Source organism: Onychomys torridus, chromosome 14, assembly GCF_903995425.1.
Source record: "Onychomys torridus chromosome 14, mOncTor1.1, whole genome shotgun sequence".
Taxonomy (NCBI): domain Eukaryota; kingdom Metazoa; phylum Chordata; class Mammalia; order Rodentia; family Cricetidae; genus Onychomys; species Onychomys torridus.
The window spans coordinates 56,156,386-56,182,166 of record NC_050456.1 but is presented as its reverse complement, the minus strand read 5'-3'; the positions used below and the strand labels follow the sequence as shown (position 1 = coordinate 56,182,166).

Sequence of the window (25,781 nt, the reverse complement as noted above, 5' to 3'; positions counted from 1 at the left end):
ACAGAGGCTTAGTACCTGGCATCCCTGGAAATAGGTGCTGACGGTAAGTCCTAAATCCATCCCCACTCTAATAGAAGTTTACAACCTGGAGAGTGAGGAAACAAACTCTATAGTCGTCCTCCTCTTCCTCCTCCTGGGGATCCTGAGGACCAGGGCTGAATCCAAGACCACGTAACTATGGCCCTCTTTTCCAAATGGCTCTCTCCCTGAGGAAGTACCTGGCTGGCATCTCTCCCCAGAGCCCCTGGATCCAATCAGTCTTCATAAACAGGTGATATCTGACCACCAGGCCTCCTGCATCTGTCCCTGCTGCCCTGTGGTACCAACTCAGTCACCTTTCTCTTGGCTAATTTCATGCCAATTAAGCCAGGCCTCAGACCAGGCAGGGTCTTCAACCCACACTCAACTGAAATCCAATTAACCTTCGATAAAGGCCTTACAATCGATAGTCCTTCTGTGGCTAGGAGAAGCCCCATCGGCCTGCAGAAGACTCCCACACAACCTTCGCTTTTAATGAGATCAGTGATAATTGCTGCCCCCCAGCTCTTAAAGTTACTGGCAAGTATGATCCCTGGATGTATATGCTGCCAGGCTCAAGGACATAAATAGAGGAGCCCAGGCAGGCTCCGAGGTAGGGCCACCTGTGCTGCAGGCACACAGGAGCACTGATAGTAGCTTGAGGGCTTCATCCTGGGGTGAGGTCTTCTGTGGACCCACTTGGAGACTCTGCAACCCTTTCCCACCTCAGATCCTCATGTGCGCCCTGGGGTGTTCCCAGGAATCTGCATAGCTACCCAAACTCCCCTAATGGTTCTGAAATAGAGGGTTCCTGAACCATCCTGTGTCAGTACTCACTAAGGCACAGAGTCACTAAGCTATAAAATATTCAAACAGAAAGGATCTTTAGTTAGAGGTCAGCTGGTCCATCACCCTCCATAAGAAAACTGAGGACCAGAGAGGTTAAGTCTGGCTTGCTTCATTCCTGAAAGATCTGGGTGTTCACTAAGGTTTGTCTGTCTGGATCCTGGCTTTTCCCACACACACAGGAATGGTGAAGGCAGGTACAAAGGGGCCCGGGCTCAGAGGGTCCACCCTGCCCAGAGTCCACTAATCTCCAGCTGGTCCAGTCACAAGCAAGCCACAGCATCAGAGCACATACATCTGTGTTTACCCTCGTCTTGGAAAATCAGAGCCACCTCTGATAAGATGCCATTACAGCCTTAGCTTGCTGGATCCAGGGAAATCAATGGACGAGGGTGAGCCCCTGGACTCGAAATCCGTCTCTAGAAGAAGGAGATGCCAGTGACAACACAGGGTAGAGATGCTGGATCTCCTGATTAGCAGGCAGAGGCTCTGCTTCCTTGTAGGGAGAGTCTCGAGGTGGTCTCCCAGTGGGGCCCAGCACCCCACTGTAGCCAGACTCTGTGAAACACCCAGGCACCATCCCTACACCTACCCTAGGGGCTGAAGGCAAGCGGAGCATGCAGGTTTCCAGTGTGCTGCCAATTTCCTGGCAGAGTTACTGATAAAGCCATCATCCAAGTGGCTGCAAGTTCTACTGTGGACCCACATGGGAGGGAGATGGAGAAGGTGGAGGAGAAAGGACCTGGGTTCTAATCCTGGTTGTAATCCCCACTGAGGATTTAGCTAATGATGTCTGGCTCTAGCCTGGGCACCCTGAGTACCCAGACCCCACACATGCAGGGGACTGCACTAACAATGGACATGGGTAAAAAAGAACAACTTCCTCTTTTCAAGGGGGCCCTGGGCTGACCAGGAAGCAGAAGGTTGGGTACAGACCCTGGTCCACTAGTCAGTTTTCCTGATACCAGGGGAACGGGAGGTAAAGACACAGCTTCATCTCCTCCCGTGCTCTGTGAAACTGACCCAGGTGATTGCCACGGTCCTTTGTTCCACACCTTGAGTCCTGCAGTGGTGGCCCCAGAGGGCAGGATGAGAGCTGATAAACAGGTACCAAAGGGACTGAGTCCTGATTGGGTACCGCGGCTCGGCTGTATAGACTTGGCTGCTCTGAGAAATGATGGCCGGCCGCAGCAACCTCATGCTTGGAGGCTTGCTTGCTCCTACTGCCACTATAGACCCAGGACTGGATGGAGAAGCCTAGGAGGACCCTCCCTGATGAATGGCCATGGGCCAGGCTCGATGGGCATCAGAGCCCCCAGGCCTAGCCAGGCAGCCCCAACCACACGATGTCCCCCTGCATCCAGCACTAGCCCCTCCTCACCTCATTCACGTCTATCTGGTTCTTCTCCATGTAGGCCCTGTCGTTGACCTGCCCTCCCTCCACGAACTCCATCAGGAGCACCCTCTTGGTGGACAGCTCCCAGTAGATCTGGGGGACCTGGAGGAAGAGAAGGTGAATCACATCAGAGGAGTGGGTTGTGGTCAGGGCCGGCCGCTAGTCAAGTGCCAGGAGCTAGACACTGCCACATACTGCTTTTAGGATGGAGCCACCGCCAGAGAGGAAAGCCTGGGTGAGGACTAGGCATTCTGCTTCAGCCAGACAGCCATTACAGCAGAACTCCCTTACGAGTCCTTCACGAAAGTGGGGGCAGCTTCATGATTCCCCCACTGCCACGACCCTAAAACCCTCTCCCTTCCATACCACTCACCTCCCACCCCCACCCCCACTTCACCCTACTGCAAGCCAGACACTATAATAGATATGGTAGGAAGCTGCTACTGTTGAGACTTCAATTGGAAATGTCCACCACAGGCTCATCATGCTTTGAAGGCCTGGTCCCCTGCTGGGGCGGATGGGTGGGAAGAGGCACTATTTTGGGAGGTCTGGGAACTTTTAGGAGGTGGGTCCTGGCTGGTGGAAGAAGACCTCACCAGAGGCAGGCCTTTGGTACAGGAGCTCAGGCCCTGGATCTGGAAGCTCTGTTTTCTGGTCCCCTGTGATGGAAAGAGCCTCCACTATACCCTTCCCAGCCACAAGCTCCACAATGACTTCACCACTATGAAGTGAAACCCTCTGAAGACGGGAGCCGGAACAAATATTTCCTTCCTTAGGTTGTTTCCATGTGGTACTGTGGTCAGTGTTGCACATGTAGCTAACACTAGTGTTAAAAGCTGTTTCCTTCTGCCTCTCCCTCCATCGGACCCTTGCAGGGCCCTAACTCTGCTACGGTGTTAGCATCTGGGAAAGAGATATGTTGGAACAATGGACCAAGGATAAATTCTGTTTTCTGCCAGTTTCCTACCAGCCTCCTATGGCAGAAAATGCTGGGTCTTAACCCAATGTCTATAACCCATCTTCCTCTTCCCCACACGTGGGAAATTTAAACCCTTTCCCTGCCTGCCCCACAGTAGGTGGTCACATGATGCAGCTCGTGCCAATCAAATGTAAGTGGCAGTTTATTAGAGGATCCAGGGAAGGGTTATTTTCTCTTCATAAAAGGACATTTGTGGTATTTTTCTCTTTCTCCCACCCTGAAAGTGGAAGTGATTCTGGAAACAGTGACTGCCACCTTGCAAACATAAGGGGGTTTAAAAAAATAAATAAATCAAATAAAAATAAAAACTTCAGAGAATCACAGGTACCAGCCCTAATACTGTCAAACTACTAAGCATCCTCAGCAGGTACTGAGGTACTCCTTTCTGCGTTATAAAGACAATAAACATTTTGTGACTTATTTTTAACTATGTGTATGGGGGTGGGGGGTATATGTGCCTATGAGTGCAAGTGCCCAAGGAGACCAGAGGCATCGCATCCCCTTGAGCTGGTGTTACAAGCAGTTGTGAGCCGCTTGATGTGGGTGCTAGGAACCAAACTTGGGTCCTCTAGAAGCACGGCACATGCTCTTAACTGCCAAGCCATCCCTCCAGCCCAAAGGACAACCATTAAAAACAAAAATAAACACACAAAAAACTGTTGGATTGGGCTTTCAGTTATTTGCAAACAAATTATAAACTAATTGACACATTCCTACCGTCTGTGGCTCTAAAAACACCTAAAAGCAAAAGAACATGGGTTGCCTCAGAACAGCAAGGGGTCAGAGGGCACCACAGGCTGCAGGATACCACATAAGAAGGTGACACAATCAGGACCACCAAAGCCATGTTGCTTTCAGCACGCTATTTCTCCAAAATGCTGATAAACTATTTCCTCTTAAGGAGAAAAACCAAGGGTGACTACTTCAAGTGTTTTGTGGACTGAGTCCTCCCTTACCCGTCCCCAAGACCCATCTAGACAGCCCTCGAGTCCAGCTACATTCTTCCCCTAGTTCTTCTGAGACAGCTGTAACATCGCTCATTCTCTTAGCTCCTGCTCCCCCGCACCCCCGACCCCCGACTGTTCCCTTCACTGATGAGGGGCCCGGTAAGGGGCAGAGCTTCTGAAGCCCTTGTGCTGAGAACCGGATGAGCCTAAACTAGGTTTTCACCATTTGGAAACAGATCAAGAAATCTGTACCTCTTCTGTTGTTTTGAATGTAGGATTTAGACACACTTGTCCACTCAAGACCAGTGCATGTCGGTTGTTAGAGTTGTTCCTGGTCTCCTGAGGACAGGTACATTACTTGGGGGTTGAGTTCTTCCATTGATTTGGAAACCTGAGCTGGGCAGTGGGCCCTGGCTGGGGCTCTGTAAACATTAGGCTAGAGCCCCAGCAGGACCTACTGGGGCATTTGGAGGACAGCTAGGAGAGCAGCAAGCCGGATGTGAGAGCCCAAGGCAGCAGGCTGTCTGGCTGCCTGGGCAGGGGCAGAGATAAGCTAGGGCCTCCCTCCCAGACCTTCATTCCCTATGATGTGACTGACCATTCCAGTCTGATGATCACATGCCCTTTCCCTCAGCTCCTCGGGGATGGAAAGTGGAGAAGATTATCACAGGGAAATGGCCACAAAACCACAAAACAGCAAACTGCATGACTTAGCTCTCAAGTCCCCAAATGGCTCCGTCTTACCACTGCCCATCTGCTTCTTCTATCCAGGAAGGGAAACCCAAGAGACAAACATAGGCAGGCAGCAATAAGAAAAGCAAGCTCTGGGAGGCATCTCACCAGGTACTCCCTGGCCCCAGCAGGGCCACCACTGGCTATGGGACCCTGCCTGGCCCATGTGGTCTGTGTCATACGGGACAGCTCCATAGAGGCCCACCTGAGGGTTCCACCTGCTCCCACATCAAGACCATCCCAACCTCAAGAAGCAGTCCATTAAAAAGTTCCAAGACTTTGGGTAGCCTTGACCTCATGGTGGGGCCTGGCCTTGTACTCCTGCTTTATCCATGTGCTGTGACCAGGGTACATTCCTTCTGCAGTCAGGGCCTGGCCAGGCAGGACACAGCTCAGCCTCCTACTTGCTGTATTGACTATGGACACACGCACAGTCTCTCTGCATCTAAGTGTGCACCTCATACGAGATGTTGTGATGGTTATAGAGGGAGCCACTTCACCTTACTTACCATGAACATGGAAAGACCAGATGCTGAGCTGCTAGTCAAACCCTGGCTGCCCCGTGATGGCTACACAGTGACTCAGGAGGGTCCTGATCCATCTCAGGGCTGAGTCAATGCAATACACTCATGCAAACCTACGTGTCTCTATGATTCAGAAATTTTTCCAAGAAGTATTACAAAGGCAGTTTGATGTGCATGGCTTGAAGCCATGGCTGTGCCCACCCTAACCCTGCTTCTGCCCCTTGCTGGTTCACTGTGTAACCCTAGGCTAATGACTTCTGCTTCCCCACTGATGACATGGGATTCAAGGTGACACCATGGGGCTGTTAAGGAATGAAGAGTAAATACATGTGCAACACTTTTAGGAATGTCTAACACATTAAAAGGTCTGCTGTTACGAGACATGTTGCTCATCTGAGAGTCTAATAAGCTACGACATTTTTCCAAAAGCACCTCAGGCTCCTGACCTCATTCAAGAAACTCTGGCATGACTCTGCCCGATGCAACCCACTCTTGTCCTCACTCTACCCATAGGTGTGCTCTTATCTCCTCCAGTTTCAAACCTATGCTTAGACAGCTTTTCCCTTCCTGCCTGCCCCCAACTATCTATCCCCCAGGTTAATCACAAGCCTGACTGCCTGGCACAGCCCTATTCCATGCATTCTCAGACTCATACTGTTCAGTCTGGCTGCCCTTCACCTTCTTCAGGCCTCCTCTCTATCTATTCAGTGATGGGCTGAAACCCAACGGTTTACTGTGAAGGGTCAAGGTTATCAAGCCCCCCCCCACCCTTAAGCACTAGAAAGGTCTCGCACATGAGAGGCAAACTCTTTGCTGAGGCTTAATTATGCACAGATGTTGTGATGGGGTGCCAGCATGCAAGAGCAATCTATCTACAGTTTTAAAAGCTGAGCTGGGTTTGCAGCGCAGAAATTTGCTTCCTGCTTATGATGTGCTTAGGCAAAATTAATTACTCAGGAGTCTTCATTCCTCCACTGTCTTAGGAACGGTATGTGAGTTCTGGCAGCCATGGGTCAGACCCGTATGTTAATTATTTATCAATTTGGCGTCCTTGTTTCAAAAATCTGTGTTGTTATTATTATTATTACATGTCTTGGTCTGGCAGTTGCTAGTTGGCTCCAGCCAGGGGATGATTCTGCTGTTTCCATGGAAACACTGGAGGAGATTGCTGGGTTGTCTGGCTCAGCACTCTGGCACTGAGGGGCACGTCTGCCAGGTAAAAGGTGGCAGAAACTCTGAGGTTCTGAGCAGCAGACACAGAGTCAGAGAGCCTGGGCTACAACTGAAACTCTTCCCAAGACACAGCTGTGTATGGGCCTGGGCTGGAAGAGGCCACCACCAGGATGTCAGCACCGTCAGTGTACCAGTACTAAACCAGCACACTAAAACGCTCACTGAACACTGCTTGCTGTCTCCTCTCTACAGTGGGCACTTTTCGGAGTCCGTCCCGTCGTCCCCCCCCCCCCCCACTCTTTGTCCTGGATAGATTAAGCACTTCCTCATGGGAAGCCACCAAAATGAAGAAAAGTGTCTGTTGTGTGCAAAACTTTGTAAGACAGGCAACATGTGGGTCTGCTTACTCTCATTAAGTAGAAAGTTTCCAGAGTGGGGGGCCAACCTGCAGTGCCTCCCCCAGCAAGAGATCAAGAAAATAATGAAAACAGGAAAAGGATTACGAAATACAGGGCCTGCAAAGGGACACACGTGAGGCTCCGCAGCCTTATGCTTCTTTTTCTGTGTTTGTTGAGGTTTGGGAGTGTTGTGCTCCGTGCCTGTTTCTCTCGTGTGTCCTGAGGTCTCTGTTGCACAGTTTTGCACAGCACAGTGATGGCTGGGGACGCTGTTGTAACAGAACTGGGTATATTACATGAGCAAATGTAATGAGCATCTTTGGGACAGGATCCGAGCGCAGTAGTGTGAGCTGTCACTGTCACCGGCACCGTTATCGCTCTACCTTCTCTGGAGGCAGAGGCCACAGCACACCGTCCCACAGGGGTGCTCCGTTCACTCTATGCAAAGAAGGGCTCCATTCACGTGACTGACAGGTCAACAATCATAAGCAGGGTTCATTCTTTTGGAAATTACCTTTAAGGGCGTTAACAGGGGTCCAATTACCAATCACTCATTTTAAGTGAGAAGCTTTGGCAAAGAGATGCCCCAACTCACACCTTCTAAGTGGGGACATCCAGGACATCCCTATGGCCCCTCCCTCCTACCTTTAGGAAGTCAAAGTGCCTGAGCATGTGAGCCACCTTCTCCGCATTCTTTCCCTCATTTAGGAAGTCCAACTCGAGAGGCAGGTTCTTCTTGGCTTCATCCACCAGCCACATGAATTCGAAATTTGGGAAGAGTTGCTTCACAGCCAGGACGAGCACCTGAAATCCACCAAGCAAACTTCCGGTCAGCCCACGGGGCCCGCCAAGGAAGGTACACCTCCTACCCGCTGCCTGGGTCTCCCCTAGAGGATGCGTAGGAGGAGGAACTGTTCTCCTGGCCTCTGTCCCTACAACTGTACCAAGTCCAAGGTGATGAGAAGCTAACAGCATTCAGAAGTAACCTTGGCGACCGTTGGCTAGGTGCTTCCTGGCTGGGTACCCGGCATTGTGCCGAGCACTCATGTTCCTCTGAATCCACACAATTATGGGAGACATGTAGGTACAGGTCATGTCACTAATCCGGGCTCTGAGAGTTCCTGTGATTTTTCCCAATCTGCCCAGCAGGGAAGCCTGAGGCCAGTTCCTGGTGGGTCTACCCAAGGCCTTGATCAAGACAGCTTCCATACACTGTGCTATGGCCACTCCCATATTTGTTCTTAATGTTGTTTTGTTGTTTGTTTGTTTGGGGGACTAGGGACTAACCTTAGGGTTCTGCACATGGTAGGCAGGCAAGCTCTCAACAACTGACCCAATCCCTAGCCCAGAGTTGTCGTCCTCCATCAACTTCTAAAGGGTGGAGGAGGTGCTTCTGCTGTAGCTGCGTGGCTGGGACTGAAGCAGTTACCAGACAAGCCAAGCATGTCTGACTCACAGCTCAGAAATCAGAAATGCCCCAAGATCTGAGACTTCCTGAATGCTCACATGACATCACGGAGGGAAACTTCCACACCTGACCTCATGACAGGCGGCATTCAAAATGCAAGAGCACTAAAGTTATTGTATAAAATTACCTTCGGGCTACGAGTGTAAAATGAATATGAGACATAAATGAATTCTGTCTTTAGTCATGGGACCATCCCCAAGATGCTTCATTATATACATGTAAAATTCCTTAATCCAAACAACCCTAAAACACTCCTGGTCCCCAGCACTTTTTGATAGGAGATATATTCACTCTGCCTTATTTCCTATTGTCTTCATAAAATAAGACCTTTCATCATTAAAAAAAACTGGAATAAAGAACCATGCAAGCTCGACAAGACAAAGGTTTGTCCACCTAGATGAAAAAATTAAGAATTTTGTCACTTAGGTTTACTGTGGATTCTTGAGGGATGAGATAATGATTAGAAGTTTTATCTAGCATCTGTGTGTGAGTTTGATGATGTGAGAGGCAGAGGACAAGAACCCAGTGAGAGGAGCCAAACACATACCCACCCCCACAGGCGTGGGGACTCGGTGTCAATGTCCCCCTCACTTCTTGCCTTCCCTTTCCAATCCCAATCCCCAGAGGGACTCACTGAGCCCCACTGACAGGCTGGTTCTGTGTCTGCATTTGCGCTGCCTCAGAGTATGCACACTGTACTAGACACATGCGGGAAAAAGATAATTCAAAACCTATTGGAAAGCCATCACCCAAAAGGCACTGCTGCTTTGTTCTGAAACCTTGTGATCTCTGTGGTGTACCAGGTGCCATTCTAAGAACCATCACATGGGGTTACTATGGTCAATTTCTAACACAACCCTTTTTAATTACATTGGGACATGGTCTAATTTCTCTCCAGTCTTGTCCAGTCATTCACAGGCTGGACCTTGTGACCTTACACCAACCGGCTTCATCGGTTGTGTTTCTGTTTGTGTCGCATGAAACAGGAAGGGAGCGGTGACCACGGTGGGCCAGGGTCAGCGTCAGACCCAGGCACCTGGACATAACAGCCTACAGGCACCACATCTCATCGGGCGTCCTCAGATGACCCTCAGCTGCCACTGAAGTGGTGATAGAGCAAGTACGTAAAGATACAAGTGGCTGTCCCAGACCTAAGCCCAGCCTGGGGCGCTGGGGCCAAGGAAAGCAACTGAGCTCCTCTTTCTGGGTCTCAAGTTCAGAAAAAAACAAAACAAACAACAAAACTCCAGGCGTTTTGCTCTGGTCTGAATCCTGGGCCTCATCTAGAGGTGCAAGAGAGTCCGGAGGTGAGCTCCCATACTTGTACAATCTGTACTTGACCTCTTGGGCCAAACCTGGGTATACACAGGGAGGTTCCTGTAGCCGACCCAGGTCTACACTGCTGACCAGGCAGCCATTACTCACTGTTTTCTGTATGTTCATGCTACTCATGAAATTTTTAATTATCCTTAATATCCAAGCATACAGAAAGGTATTTTAAAGGTTTTTTCCATCACTAATCATTAATATAATTAGTCATTCTTAATGCTATTGGTCACAATTAGTACTCTATGCCATTCATCACAAAGGCAGACATTTTATTAATATTCATTGCTAATAACTAATGAGTACATTAGTTCATAACCCCAAACCTTCACAGCACTCGCAGAACTGGGTTCCAAGTCATTCTGTGGGTGGTGGGTCCCTCAGTGGTTACACAGGCCCTCTTATTAGGGGAGAACACAAGAATCCTGAGGGCATCCCAAACTACCAGTGGTACCCAGCCCTTTATTTACTATTCTTTCCTATTCATAAAGGCTTATAATTCATAATGAGGCATAGTAAGAGAATAATAAAAGTAAGTAATTATGATAATATACTGTAATAAAAGTTAAAGAGATGCAGTCTCAAAATATCTTCTTGTGTGTGGTTGAATGTGGGTAACTGAAGTGTCTGTGAAAAATCAAACTAGATAAAGGGAACCTCTGTCCTTCAAACTGAGAGGTTTACAGGCCAGTGAGATGAATCAGTGGGTAAACTCAAGTGCACATCCTGATGATTAGAGTTCAATCCCCCAAATCCAGAGTGGAAGGGGAGACTCTGACCCAAGAGTTGTCTTCTGACCTCTACACAATGCCATGGCATGCAGGCACGTTATACACACACACACACACACACACACACACACACACACACGCACGCACGCACGCACGCACGCACGCACTCACGCATGCATACATGCACTCAGGCAGCCCTGTTGGAGGAAGTCTATCACTGCAGGGCTTTGAGGTTTCCTATGCTCAGGATACTGCTCAGTGTGACACTCAAGTCAACTTCCTGTTGCCTGCAAGACATAGTACTCTCAGCTACTTCTCCAGTAGCATGTCTGCCTGCATGCTGCCATGATGATAATAGACTGACCCTCTGACACTATAAGCAAGCCACCCCAATTAAATGTTTTCTTTATAAGAGTTGCTCAGACAAAAAAAAAAAAAGAGTTGCCATGCTCATGGTGTCTCTTCACAGTAATAAAAAAAAAACCCTAACACACACACACACACACACACACACACACACACACACACACACCATACACATTTTTTTTTTTAAAATAAGAGACCTGTTAGAGAAGTCACCAGTCTCCCAGTTACAGCAGGTCACCATCCCCATCTGTGAGGTGGCCAACTTGAAACTCCGCTGTCAGTTATGAAACCCAGGAAGCGCAGAGTTCACCAACCTCTCACATTTACTAGGTGAAGAAGAGGAAGGGGGGGATCCTGGGTACGAGGGGCTTCGCTGCCGCGTCTTGCACTTTTCCTGGCCCGTGAGAGTAAAGAAAGCCCTACTTTACCTCCTGGTTCAGTGTGCAGCCATCCAAGAAACTCAACCTAAGTAGATCCATTCTGGTTTCCTTTTGACAACAGATGCAACTGACTAAAATAAAACAGGTGTTGTCGTCTGTTTGCCTTTTTAAACTTCTTTCCCAAAATGCACTTTCTCCAGGAAGCCAGCGTTTTTCACCAGCAGCCAGCACGTACTCAACACTTGCAGAGGCGGACTGGACACTCACGTGAATGAAGAAATGAATAAGCAAACGAAAACATGAATATTTCAAAGTATCCCGCTTCTCCTCCAGACAGTTGCGTGATGGGAATGGGCTAGGTTTTCTTTTGGAAATTAGGGTGGGAAGAACCTCGGAGCTCCTGAGAACCACAGAATAATGAAGAATTCACTTCCAGATCTGGAGCCTTATCAATCAAGGAACCGTGAGTAATGAAAGCCTCCTTCAAGGTGAAGGCATCAAAATAGAGCAAGACACCATGGGCCAGGCCTGATCATGCCAGCATGAGGGAGGCTGAGGTGGGATTGCTCTGAGTTCACCAACAGCCTGGGCTACAAATTGAGACTCTATATCAAAAACAGAAAAGAAAAATATAGGTACTGAAATTATTTTCCTATATGGTAATTGCCTCACAGTAGACAAAAATCAATTGTGAGACATAAAAATACAATGGAAAAGTAGAAAATTGTGGAAAAGTGACAGTTTTTATTTATTTACTTATTTATCTGTTCTTTTATTTATTTATTTATTTGTTTGTTTGTTTTTAAACAGAGTCTCTCTATCTAGTCCTGGATGTACTAGAACTAGCTATGTAGACCAGGTTAGCTTCAAACTCACAGAAATATTATCTCTGCCTCCCAAGTGCTAGAATCAAATTCGTGTACCACCACGCCCAGCCATAGTGGCATTTATTTATAATTGCCTCCCCACAAAAAAGAAAAGAAAAGAAACACTCATCACTTAGTACCCACCATGTACCAGCTATATGCAACAAGGAACTTTGCAGACTCACTCCCATTGAATCCTTCTGCCCACTTTACAAAGTGCTTCTGGGAGCCCTGAGCACCCCTGAAACAGTTTCTAACTGCCCGGCCAGAATCTGGACCCAGGTCTTTCTCCTTCCTTTCTGGAGTCCTGCCTTATACAAGACAGTGTGAGCTAATATAAATAGGAAGCTCGGGTAAGGCGCAGAAAGAGCAGTGCATTCCGCAAAGTGCAGCGGAGGTTACTGCTATCAAATGCTGTAAGATAAACGCTGCTCCACGGAAATCAGTGCACAGAGACAAGGCCCACGCCGATCTGAGCTGGTAAGGATGGGTGCTGACGAGGATAGATGGTAAGCTCAGGGTTATGTAAACACCTGCCACTGGCTGGGTTTATCTTTTTTTTCAGGTAAGTTATTAAAGCCCGTGCCTTTTAAAACACAGAAGTAGAGAGTGAACACAATTCCCCATAGGGTGGCTTCCATCCCTGCATATTTATCTGTTTCTTTTCACTAAAACCGCTGTTGGGGTCTGTGCCGATACAGGAATTACCTGGTCGCCCGCTGTTCAATCAGCAGAGTTAGAAAAGAAACAAGATGACAGACACTGTGAAAATGCTGCTTAAAAAGTTAAGAACAGGACTGTCGCCAGTCATTTCTTTAAAGGACCCTTGGGAAAGGCCAAGTGACATCAAGCGATAGATCGGACATTGGTACTCAGGCTGGAAAGCGCTGCCTCAACGCATCAGACCACTTGGCATGGCACAGCATTGGCCGTGATAGAGCCAGGGCTGTTCTCCATCAGCTCCAGAAGCTCTATCGACAACAGAGGTGGAGGGGACGTGGTTGTGACACAATGACATAGGGTGGTGCTGCAGAACCGGGGATGGAGAACTCACCACCACCATCTCAGAGCCCCACCCCTCCCACCCACCCAAGTCCCACTCTGCTCCAGCGGTGACCGTGGCAGTACATACGGCCAGCTGAACTACCACCACCTTGGGCAGGAAAGAACCACACACAGCGCTGGCCAGCAGGTGGAAAGACGGTGCCCTTCCCCTCAGTCCTTCCTGCTGAATCGCCGCTCTGATCTCGGGGCCCAATTAGTCTGGCTCTGAGCAGCCACACAAATCAATAAGCGTCACTGGCTGTGCATCTAGAAGCGGAGTTACCCCAACTGCCCGGAGGGACTGTATCAGGCAATAATGACACAGCTGAAAAGCGTCCCTGGTTGCGCCTCTCTCTCCCCCACAAAGTCACCGTGTCACCAGACCTGTCAGGCGCTATGCTCTGAGTGACTTCCCTTTCTCCGGCATCTCGAGACACACCGTCCCAGAGGCGGTCCCCATCCCCAAGGGCATGGCCTGGTTTGCTGAAACCCCCGAATCCTAGGGTGGCACGTCCTCCTGGGGACCGGCCTGGGAGCCACCTCCCCCACCCACCTTTCTGACTGACATGAACACTAGCATATCCTCCTGTCCATCTGGGAAAGCGGGCTTCACTGAGAAGGTGAAGCTGGACGGGCCTGTGCCATTCAAGGTGATTCATCCCTCTCTCCAGGACAGTTAGTGCCAGAACAGTCAGGGTATTATTACTTCGAGTAACAATGAAGAGACTCCCAGGGAACCCTTTTGTTGTTGTTGTTTTGTTTTATTTGGGCTTTTTTTTTTTTTTTTTTGGAAAGAATATAAGGGAGACAGCAGCCTTCTTTGGCATCTGGATGACACCAGAGCTGTGCAGCTGTTTGGGGACACGTGAGGAACACTGTTAGGATAGGCCAGGAAGCTGAGGAAGCTTATGGCCAACTAAAGATGGGGAGAACCTTGGTCCTTACAAACCACAATGAGGTGCCGGGTTAGGCAGCCTTGGGACACCTGGTACAGGTGCTTCCACACCTGAGAGAATACGGGCATTCCATCTCCTCGTTTCTCTAAGGACATTCTCAATATGGTAGCCAAAAGCATCCTAGCTGGGACAGCCCATAGACTTCACCTCTTCCCTCTCAAAAGCCTTAATCCAGGAAGCCAGCATGCCCTCCATCTTTAAATGAGATGTATGCTCAGATCTGTAAGCTTGCCTTCCTAAAAATGCAGACATCCAAAGGCTAAACCCATCAGTCCCTCTCTGTTTAGTAAGAATTACTTTAATCTAATTGCCCTTCCAATAGTAAGAGGCAAGCCTCAGGGCACCCAATACCTGGAATTGGCATGGAAGGAAGCCCAGCAGCCTGTGCCAAAAAGCCAACCACCTACACTTGCCCACAAGCTTCTGGTACCTAAGGTGGCCTTAGTGTCCCCTAAAAATAAGCCATTCTCCTCCTGCCATGAAGGCTTGAGTACCATCCCAGAGTTGTCATTTAGATCTGGAGTTGGGCAGAAAAAAAAGCTGATTTCAAATGACAAACAACAAAAGCTTTCTAATTAGAATCTTCTTGGTTTCCCAGTGGAGAAAGGTAACCACAACAGGACCTTCCACCAAGGACCCAGCCTGGTCCTGGTCCTGCAGCATCAGGCCCTCCTGTGCTCCCAACCCTAACCCTCCCAGCCTCTGCCAAGAGGACATTGTGTGCTCCACAGAGGATCCACCAGGCCTATGTCCCAACAAAAGCATCCGATGCTTACCTCAGGAAGGGAGATGTCAAAACTTTGCCACTGTTCTTAAGGCCACTGACTTTACAGCCACTGTTCCTTAAGGAGCCAGCGAGGATCTGAACAGAGCAAAGTGACAGCTCTCCTCCTGACTCCTGGAGCTAGGACACCTAGGCTGGGCAAAGGTAGGCTCTTGCCTGACTCTAGAGCCATCAGAAACCCATAGATCCTCCCTGGCTCCTGTTCTCTCCTGCTTATGACCATGTCTTAAGCTATCAAGAGAGTCTCTAAAACCTTAGGTCCGCAGCACAGGACCAAGGCCACTCAGTGGTCCAGGTCCCTCTGAAAGACACGCAGCAGCTGTTCCAAACCTTCACCCCCTCGAGCCTCCAATGCCACCTCCTACCCCCTCATTCTTGGCAGATGGTCTGGCCTCCTACAGCAGAGAAAAAATAGAGGCTATTGGGCTGGTACACACTCTGCTGCCTACCTTCCCTCCCCTCTCCAGGGCCCCACACACTCATCTATGCTCAGCCTTACTGCCTTCTACGTTCACAGCAAAGACCCGTCAAAGGCCAATGTCTTTTTGTGTTCTTGGTACCCAATCTCTTGAATGTCCTCCTGGACTTCACTTCTCAATCATGTCTCTCTGCTGAGTCTCCAGTATCCCTCCCTCATCAGCTAAGGCCTACTCATGTCTCAGGAGCACTGAACTCTACACTTTGAACTGACTCTCCCCAGCCTCCCATGGTTGAACACTGGACCAGAGGATTTTATACTGTACCCCCACTTCCTCAAGTATCAATTCTCCTTCACCCCTCACCCCTTTGTAGTTGCTCTTTGTAGTAATTCTAGGGCCCCCCCCCCAACCCCAAATACCCTTTTTAGTGCCTTCCTGGTTTAGCCATCCACTTGGCAAAGCTAAGTAATTCTGGGAAACTATGTTCCAAAATGGCTGCAACAATACTCCCATTCTGATATGCTTCTGGAACCTTATATAACGATTGCTCTTCTAACCTAGGGCGACTTCTTTTTCCTCAACTAGACTCTAGCTGATATACATAGGCAAAGAAACCTAAGATACACTTAACTTCTACCCCCTCCTTCCCTCCCCATGAAGGGCTGGCCACAAAGTCCAGCTGACTCCTCCTCTACCCCCATGATACCATCTTGCATCATACTTTATCTCTCTCACACCAACACAGCAGCCCTTCCGTTAGTCTCCTGACTAGACAGACTCTGTGCATTCTCCTGACTGCCAACACGCTTTTATTTCCAGTGCATAGCTGATCATGACCGTGCCCTGATTAGAATTCTTACATGGTTTCCCCCACTGAATACTGAGAAAATCACATGTGTCGGTCCCACAGGTATGTCATCGTTGACTCTGGCTACTGTTCCTGGGATGAGGGTCCTTTCTGTCCCGCCTACCTTCCCAGCCTCACTCCCAGTCCCTCCCACCATCTGAGCGAGTAGGAATTCTCCAAGCTCCCTTGGCTCCTGCTGCCTGGGGGCCCTCCCGCGTGCTGGGCTATCCACGCGCTGGCCAGCAGTCTCAGGAGTCCTTCAAGTCCACAAGAACACTAACCCTGCAGGGAAGCCCCCCCCCTGTCGACTCCACGCATCCTGGCACAGCTCCTTCCTGAGGCTGAGAGCTCAGGTTCCGACCTGATGGCTGTTCGTTTACATGCCTGTCTCCTGTGCTACGTGGGAGGGTGGGGACAGAGCTCACGTACTCACATGCCCTCGGCACCACGTCCTACACAGTGAGAAGAGACCTCAGGTGAGTCTAGACTAAGAAGGAAAGGAAGAGAGACTGGGAAGGGGAGGGATATGTGAGATCGACAGTCTGTTGACCTCCATGTAGGAGTCCCAGCTTCTTCACCAATAATAGGAGCACGCACGCTCCCTCCCTTGGTGGATACACATGTAGAAGATTCCAGAAGCACACAGGCCCTCTTGAGATTTCCCTAGGACCATTTGCAAGAATGTAAGTTTGTTAATTCCAAACAAATGTCATATAAGTAAATGAGTCATCTGCATAAATATTTCTGTGTGGCCTGCACACCATTTTTCAGTGCCTTGGCTTATCACATACTTTCTTATGCTAGAATCCAATACATTATGATGCAACTTTGTCTACCCCTGAGGAGACCACCTTTGGTTCCTTTCATTTCTACTGCATCTCCCTGGAGGTCTCCCTGTGACTCAGGTCCCCATCAGGACCTGAGTCAGCTCAGCCCCATCAGCTGCTCATTGTGTTCTGAGCATTTCCAGGACAAATCAAGAACTGACCAGCCTTACCAGGGTGTGATTCCAAGTCTTATGACACAGCCTTGGTCGTGCCTCAGCTCTGCTCCCCCACTCTGCTCCTCGGAGGGCCCCAGTCCACCCACCAGCCTGAGTAAGTATCTGGGAGGCTGTCTGGCTCCTGAGGAAAAACAAGACTGAGGAATGGGAAAGAGAGACGGGGGAGCACCCACCTCCATCAGGAGAATGTCCTTGGAGCTTTGAGCCTGAACCTTGGGGTGCTGGACCTTCACAGCCACTGTTCGACCATCACGCAGCACTGCCTTATGGACCTGGGCCAGGGAGGCTGCCCCCAGAGGGGTGTCATCGAAGCTGAGGAACAAATCAGGGATCTGTCAGGAGTGGAAAGAGAACAGAGTCACTAAGAGGTGGTGGCCTAATTCGGCGAGAGGCTGAGCCAGGGAGACGATGACGAGCCGGAGCTGTTCAGTGTCCCACAGCAGATTTACCACCTTATCAGTTGTGTGGGTCCCAGCTGGCCCTTCTGCTGTGGTCAGGATTCACACCAGACACATGGATGGGACAGGACGGGAGACACACGTGGAGGGCATGTTTGCACAGGAGCCCTGTAAGCCCCATCTAAGGCCGAAGAAAGACGCCGTACCGTCTGCCCATTTAACGATCCACCAGTCCGCTCAACCTTCACACATAGATCATAAAAAGCTAACACAACTGGGGCCAGGGCAGCACGACAGGCCAGATGGAAGATATTCCAGTTCCACCAACCTAGAGAGCTCAGGGACCTTTAAGCTGGAGGCTTCGAATCACAGCCATCAATTACCTCTACCTGAGTGAGCCGCAGCCTCGACATGGATGTCTGAGCCACTGCTGGCCTGCACGACCTAGCAGGATCCCAGGGCTGCCGGAGGCCTAAAGTGAGTCTCTGGGGGTTCCCTTGCCTCTTCCGTGCCTCAGTTTCCCTCGGCATGAAGTGGACAGTGCACTCCTACTCTTGCATCTCCCGCCTTCTTCTCCCTTCCTTCTTTGGAGCTGCCACACTGGGTCTTTCTGACTAGTTAGTCACCGCTACACAGTCCAGACAGAAATATCCTACTAGATGGAAAGAGATTCCCCACCCCTCAAAACCTTTTCTAAAGATTGGCAAAGGCTGTGGTTCGAATCCTCTCCATTTCTTTAAGCTCCCCCACAGCCCCAAGGTTCCAGAAAGCCTGGCCAGCTTGGCAGACAAATACACACCAATATATCTACTGTAATTGATCACATGCCTCTGCTTCCCCACTCCCTTTCCTGCTCTTATCCCCATTTCCAGGCCCCTTGTCCCGCCCCCTCAGCACTGTCCCTTTGTCTCCTCAAACCTGAGCTGACAAACAGCCCACAGCTATCATCCCAACTGTCTGCCGGGATTTACCTGTTAATCTCACATCATAAATGGTTTCCACCTCCCCGCCACCATTCCTGTACTCTCCGCTACATTTCATTGCATTCACCAACATTCTGCAGAGGACAAGACCCAGGCATCAGGAAGGGTCTCGAATGCTGGTCATGAGTGACAGCTCTCCAATGGATGGTTTCTCCCCATCCTGGTATCTAATCTCCTTGTCCCGTGCCCCCCAACAACTCTTGCCTTTCCTGAGGGCAAGAGTCTCTTGTGTTAGCTGCTTGCTTATTCTGGGTCTCTCAGCACAAGAACTTTCATCGTAGACTTGATCCTAGTATGGGAGAAGACCACAGCCACCTCCCCCATGTGCCGAGTGAGCTGGGGGGTTGCTTCTCTGGCCACTGCTGTACCCCTGCAATTTGTACAGGTATAGAACTAGTCAGAGTCAAACAAGTATCTGCCGAGTGGCTAAATCCGGTGTTCTCTCCCCTGGAGAACAGAGTCAGCCTACCTTGAAACCTCTTGTCGTTCCCCACAGTGCTACTACCACAAACCCTCCAAGGGACTGCCGTCCAGAATGGGAAAGTATAAACCATGTCTGACCTTTACCTGGACAGAGCCCACCTTTCCCTCCAGGTGAGACCTCAGCCTGGCCTGTCAGAACCCTCAGCAGCCCCAGGCACCCTGATTGGCTCAGAAATGGACACAGGGCCCAACTAGCCCAATCAGACTCCATTTTTCTGTGTCTGTTTAAACAGTGGAAGAATACATACTTTCTATTGAACCTGAGAAAAAAAATACAGCTCTGGGCATGCCAAGGGTCACAGAATGGAAACAGAGGAAGCCAAGGCAAAGGGGAATAAATCCTGGTTAGTTTGAGTCCCCTGATCTAGCCACCCCTCATATACCTAGCCTATAATTCCCTTTCTGCTCACTTGCTTGCTTGCCTAAGTCAGTTTGAGCAAAGTTTTGTGACAGAGACAAGTGAAGGGACTCTAACGTCACGTGTTCTCAGGTACCCGATGAGGTGACTGAGGGAGATGCAGGCCCAGGGCCCCTTTGAGACATGGAAATTGTGGGTTTCAGCCCCTCCCTGCCCCCTTAGAGGAACAAGGACTCGGGAACAGTAGGAAGCAGGGCTTCTGCTACTGTATAATGAGCTCCACACAGATCCCTGTGCACACTAGTAATGCCTGGACAACCACCGAGGCGGAGCTGTGGACCTTGCCCAGTCTCCCTGTGGCCTCATCCCCTAACCCTAGCCTTCGCCTGGCCCAGGGAACATCACCTCCTTCTCCGAGAAGGACAACCAGTTCCCAACCTGTGTCATTGTGGGGACACTGCGGAGTCGCTGCAACCGAAGAGTGACATGGCATCTCTAAGGGCTGTGTGACAGGAACAGCTGCCAAGCGCTCCCCACAGGGAAGGGGAGGAAGGCAAGGGCTGGGGCAAGCAGATCCTAATCGCCAGGCTAACAGGGAGCCAGGCTTGCCATTTCACCCAGGGACAGGAAGGGGCCCGTCCCCACAACCTCCTGCCCCCATCAGGGGCAGATACCAAGACACCCCAAGAGACCACCTAACCCCCAGCTGCCAACTCAGCATCTGAACCAGCCCTAGCAGGAAGGGGTTAACCCAACTCTCAGTTTCCCCAGAAGAAGCAAAGGAGTCATCGAAAGGGTGGGAGGCATCTGTCAGGCGTAGCCCCTGCCCCACCCCAAGCCCCAGCGTCCCTGCAGCCATCTTTCCCTAACTAGAAGTCACTCCTCCACCCTCCCATGCTCACGCAAACACATACACACATACACACACACACAATAATTGATCGCTCGTGGATGATTCCTAGCTGGCTTATAGAAAAGGTAATTAAAGATTGGTGCTGCAGCCTGTAATTAAATATGAATAAAGTATCTCTAAATGGAACCTTAATTCAAAGTGTTCAGTGAAAGTACTTTATGCTGATAGATAGTAAGGAAAAATAGACCCTGTCCCGAAAGCAGAATTATCTCCCCCCCCCCCCCCCCCCCGTGCCACTGAAACAAATGCTACCACTCCCCTCCAGTCGCCAAGGACCGGCCTCATTGCCGAGGCCTCTCGGCAGAAAGCCATTAGCAGAAACAAACTGCTGCATTTTCAGCAATTAGATTCAAGCAGGGCCCTCGGCTGCCTCCAGTCCCTCATGGAAACTTGGCTCCCTTCTAAGGCTTGCTTCCCTGTGTCTGTCTCTCTCTTTCTCTCTCTCTCTCTCTCTCTCCCTCTCTCTCTCTCTCTCTCTCTCTCTTTCTCTCTCTCTCGCTCGCTCGCTCGCTCGCTGTCTCTGGGTCTGGAGGTAAAAATCAATTAAGTAAAACAGCTAGATTTTAAAATGACTAGTCGTGTGCCTTTTAATTACCATCGGTCTGAGATTCAACTAGATTGATATGGTCAAGTAGAAAAGAAAAAAGTTATCAGGGAAAAAAAGTTGCTCCATCCAGTTCTGTGCAGAGAGGATCAGAACATGAATATCAAGGGGGATGGTTGGTCTTTTATGAAGAAAAGTATTGACCAGGCAAGGAGATTAGCATCCTCCCTGTAGCTCTGGCCATTCAGTCCTCAGCTGTCCGACTTGGGGAGAAGGGGTCTCAGGGTCTGAGGACCAAGTGACATTGTGCCTGGACAGGCATAAGGCAGGCCTGCCGGTTCCCAGAAAGCAGGACCAGTAGGCCTCTTTTCCAGAACATCACACGGAGTGGCTAAGTACTGGCCAAGAGCCTCATTCGGCCCAAAATAAGATGACAGGAGAGGGGTGCCCTGGAGAAGCTAGGGGGTTCTGCTTCAGCTCAGTTTCTTAGCCAGCCACACCACTGTCTGAAGAAGGCCTGGCCAACCTGAGGCCCCTCATGGCCACTGGCTCAAGGTCACAGGTTAGGGCAGAGTGGAGATGAACTTTCTAGAAAGGCCCAATATCAAATATCCCACACCATGGTCTCCATACTCATTCACATCAGATCAATTTTAGCTTCAGAAATGGCATCATCGTAGGCATAATGCATCTCCCAAGGCCCTGGACAGCCTGGCTCCAGGTGAAGATAGGAGCCTGTCTTAAGCAGGCCTAAATAAATGCCAAGGCCAGACAGCTCTCTAAGAGCTGTGAAGACGCCCTGGGCACCTAACACAGACCAGTGCATCTGGGTTGTTGGTGGGAGGGGGAAGCAGGTTACCATGGCATCAGCCACCAAGAACATCTGGTTCTCTCTTGTGGAACTGGCCCACCCCAGACCTGGCTGGGCTCCAGCTGCCATCCATTCAAGTCTGATGGGCAAAGTCTCAGCCTATGCTAATGGAGCAGCTAGAATGAACCTCAACCTAAGGCAATCAGGATAGCTCCAGCCAGCCAGGACTCAGCAAAACCGCCTTGAACAAAACAATGCCGCCTTCCATCACCTCTGTCTTGAACCCATCCCCCACCTCTGCTTTTCTAAGCCCCACTGACCAGGGACCTGCCCCAGGTACACCAATCTATCACAGTTGATTCAGTTTGTGCAATTCCTGCCCCTCCTTCGAGAACACATCCTGGTTTGCAGCTCTCCCACCTCCCCACCTTCAAGGCCATGCCTTGGCCTTCCAAGGTCACATTTGACAGTGGATAGCAAATGAGTGTCAGTGGGGAGATTCTCATTCCCCCTGTGATGGTTTCAAAATATGTTCTGAGCTTTTCAGTGTTCCTCCCCTTGAGGAGTTTATTCCACGTAAGTGTGAACTGGAGTTCAGGACCCACTCTGACATTACAGAAGCACTCCTCCAGTCAATAGATCTATCTCTCTCCCTCCCTGTCCCTCTCTTGGATTTTTTTTTTGGGGGGGGGGATTGGAAGAGGGAATAGCTGTCCTACCACAGGTCATTCCTATGGCAAAGACCCAGGCTCTCTGCACACAGGGAGCCCCTAGACCCAGACCGTCCAGTCCCAGACAGAATCTCAGATGACGGCAGCCTCGTGAGAAACCCTGATCGTGAGTATTAGTGTTAAATGCCTGGATTAGTCCTACAGAGGAACCCAGCAAAGTGTTCCTCTGGCTGTGTCTGGGAGGGTGTTTCATGGGAGGGAGACCTGGGGGTCAGGAGGAGAAGAAGATCGCAACACCAAGTTGGTAACACCCATTTGGCTGAGGGAACAGAAAGGGATGTTTCTTCTCCCTTCTGGAGTTGGGACCATGTCTCCTTGGGCTCCGTACATTAGGATCATGGGACCCCGGTACTTCCTCCAGAAGCCTCCCTCAAGCCCCACTGCTGTGTTACCAGGCCTTTGGGCCACAAGCAGAAAGCAGCCAGTGGTTCTCTAGCTTTCTGACTTCAGCTGAAGTCAGAATCCTAGCCAGGGTCTCCATCTTCCAGACCTGTCCCAGGAGTTCTCATCTTCCATGATTGCATGAACAATCCCCATGATGAATCTTCCCTTGAATGTTTACTACTATGGAAATCTATCCGATCGGTTCTGTCTCTGTGGAGAACCTTAATAACCTTCACCCATCCAGTAAGCTACTCCTAAACTCCTGACACAGACACACAGAAGTTTGTTTGTTTGTTTGTTTGTTTGTTTGTTTGTTTTTTGAGACAGGGCTTTTCTGTGTAGCTTTTGGAGCCTGTCCTGGAACTCACTTTGTAGACCAGACTGGCCTCGAACTTTAAGCCAATACACAGAAACTTTAAGAAAAAAAAAAAATATTTATTGTTTTAAGTCTCTGGGTTTGGGGCTAACGTTTTACGCAACCATATCCAAGTGGTACATCCAGCCATACCCATGCTAGACATCACTAATCCATCCAGCATCTATTGCTGCTATAGCCCCACGATGCCTTACAGTCTCTCACAACATAGTGCTCCAGGCAGCCACTGACAACACAGTAGGGTCAATACACCATCCCTTCACCTAAGGCAGACCTGTAACATGACAGAAACCATGTTAGTGTAGGTCACTGAGCCAACAAAAAAAGTCTGTATGACCCTAAAGAGACCTCAGAAGGAAGACAATCACCTCTTTAAAGAACATACCTGTGCTTTAGTGCCATGGTAGACAACTCACCTGCATCCACCACATCACCTAATCCTGAAAGCCACAAGGCACAGAGACCTCCAGAATGGCCACACAGACCCTGGTTGACCAAGAAAGGGACATCGTGTCAGTGTCTCCCTCTCCACCTCTGCATTCCAAGTGAGACATCCCTGTCTTCAGCTTCCCACTCACAGCCACAACCTAAACCTAAGGAAAATCCTAACCACAAGAACAGCTTGAGCACACATGGACCTCCATGATCTGCAGCATGTTCTCTCTGGGGTCCTGAGAGTGAGCTTGTCAGCTCTACAGAGCCCTTGGCTGTTGCTATTACTGAACCAGGAGGAAATGGGAGGCCAGCCACAGAATCAGAGGTCAACTTGGCAACATGTCTGCGAGGAGGCCAACCCAGGACCGCTCCTGCAGTTGCTGATGGCTCCAGACTCGAGGCATCACCCACCCACTTGGCTCTCTCGAGGACCTCTCCACTCAGATCAAACATCTTTCTTTTCTATTCCTGTTTGGTCTTCTTTCTTTTCTGTTTTCAATCTGTTGGTTAGATTTTTTTTTCTTCTGGTTTGGTTTGGTTTAATTTTGAAGACAAGACCTCAGATAGTCCAGGCTGGTCTCAAACTCACAATATAGCTGAGGCTGATCTTGAACTCCTGAACTTCCTCTTCTCCACCTCTCCAGTGCTGAGCTTACAGGTATGTACCGCCAAGCCATTTATGTGATGCAGAGGACCAAAGCCAGGGGTTCCTACATGCTAGGTAGGCACTCTATCAAACAAGTTACATCTCCAAGCTTCTTTCTTCCTGTGGAATAGTGGCAAATACCAAGAACCCAGGGGCAGGAACAATGTGTGGTGGATGCGAGCATGCCTCTGACACATGTTCAACGGCTGGTCAAGACAATCAGACCTGAGGGACAATGCACTGTGGAGATCCCAATACAGGTACTGATAAACACCTGTAGCTGGAGTTTTCTCCAGTCCTGCCCAGGCCCACAGCCACTCAGACCCAAATAAACACACAGATGTTTATATTAATTAAAACTGTATGCCCTAATGGCTCAGGCTTCTTACTAACTAGATCTTACATATTAAATTTCTATAAATCTATACCTTGCCATGTGGCTTGTGGATTACCTGTATCTTTACATCTTGCTTCTTATGGCAGCAGCTCGAAGCATCTCCTGACTCAGCCTTCCTGTTCCCAGAATTCTCCTCTCTGCTCATCCCACCTATACTATACTTTCTGCCTGGCTACTGGCCAATCAGCATTTTATTTATCAACCAAATCAGAGCAACACACATTCACAGCATACAGAAAGACATCCCCGGCAAATACCAGGTTCAAATCTTAATTCTATGATGTACCAGCTCAAATGTATCATATACCCTACGCCTACCTTCTTCATCTATAAAACACTGTAAAAAACAATTTTGTAGGGCTGACACATGATGTCATACACATAGAGGGTACAGAAAACCCTAGACCCTCAACAACTGCAGAAGGAGTAGAGAGGAAATGCCTGCACTATGGCTCCAGCCATGAGAGTACAGTGGTATAATGCAGAGCATGAGACCGTCAGAGATGCCAGTGAGGTAGAATATTATTTTAGGATGTGTCACATTTGTTTATGCTGTGGAATATTTGTTTAATGATACAAAGATTGCTGCATTCTTTTATGCTGTATTTGTTTAACTCTAAGAAGCTGTGTTACTTTGCCTGTCTAAAACACCTGATGGTCTAATAAAGAGCTGAACAGCCAATAGCAAGGCAAGAGAGGAATAAGTGGGGCTGCCAGGCAGAGAGAATAAACAGGAGGAGAAAAAGAGGGAGGAGGAAGAAAAGGAGGAGGACACCATGGGCCAGCTACCTGGCTACACAGCAAGCCACAGAATAAGAAGGAAAGAAAAGATATACAGAAATAGAGAAAGGTAAAAACCCAGAGGCAAAAGACAGAGGGGGTAATTTAAGTTAAGAAAAGCTAGATAGAAATAAGCCAAGCTAAGGCCGGGCATTTATAAGAAAGAATAATACTCCATATCATGATTTGGGAGCTGGGTGGTGGGCTCCCCCAAAGAGGAAAGAGTAATAAAACAACCAACGACATGCTGGTCTCCATCCTGCTCTGCCATGAGACAAGCCACTGTCTTCATTTACCCAGAGACTACACTAGCCTCCTAACCACCTCCTCCAGTTAGAT

At 49.5% G+C, this 25,781-nt stretch overlaps 1 protein-coding gene across 4 annotated transcripts in view; it reads right to left on the bottom strand.

Moving 5' to 3' along the window:
- Adck1 (aarF domain containing kinase 1) overlaps window positions 1-25,781 on the bottom strand; it is a 95,356-nt gene that overhangs the window by 14,468 nt on the left and 55,107 nt on the right. For all 4 annotated transcript variants that reach the window (XM_036206568.1, XM_036206570.1, XM_036206571.1 and 1 more), the window contains exons 5-7: window positions 17,377-17,535; window positions 7,659-7,817; window positions 2,246-2,362 (exon numbers count right to left, since the gene is read on the bottom strand). In XM_036206568.1, the coding sequence (XP_036062461.1) occupies window positions 2,246-2,362; window positions 7,659-7,817; window positions 17,377-17,535 (435 nt within the window). The remainder of the gene's footprint in view (window positions 1-2,245; window positions 2,363-7,658; window positions 7,818-17,376; window positions 17,536-25,781) is intronic.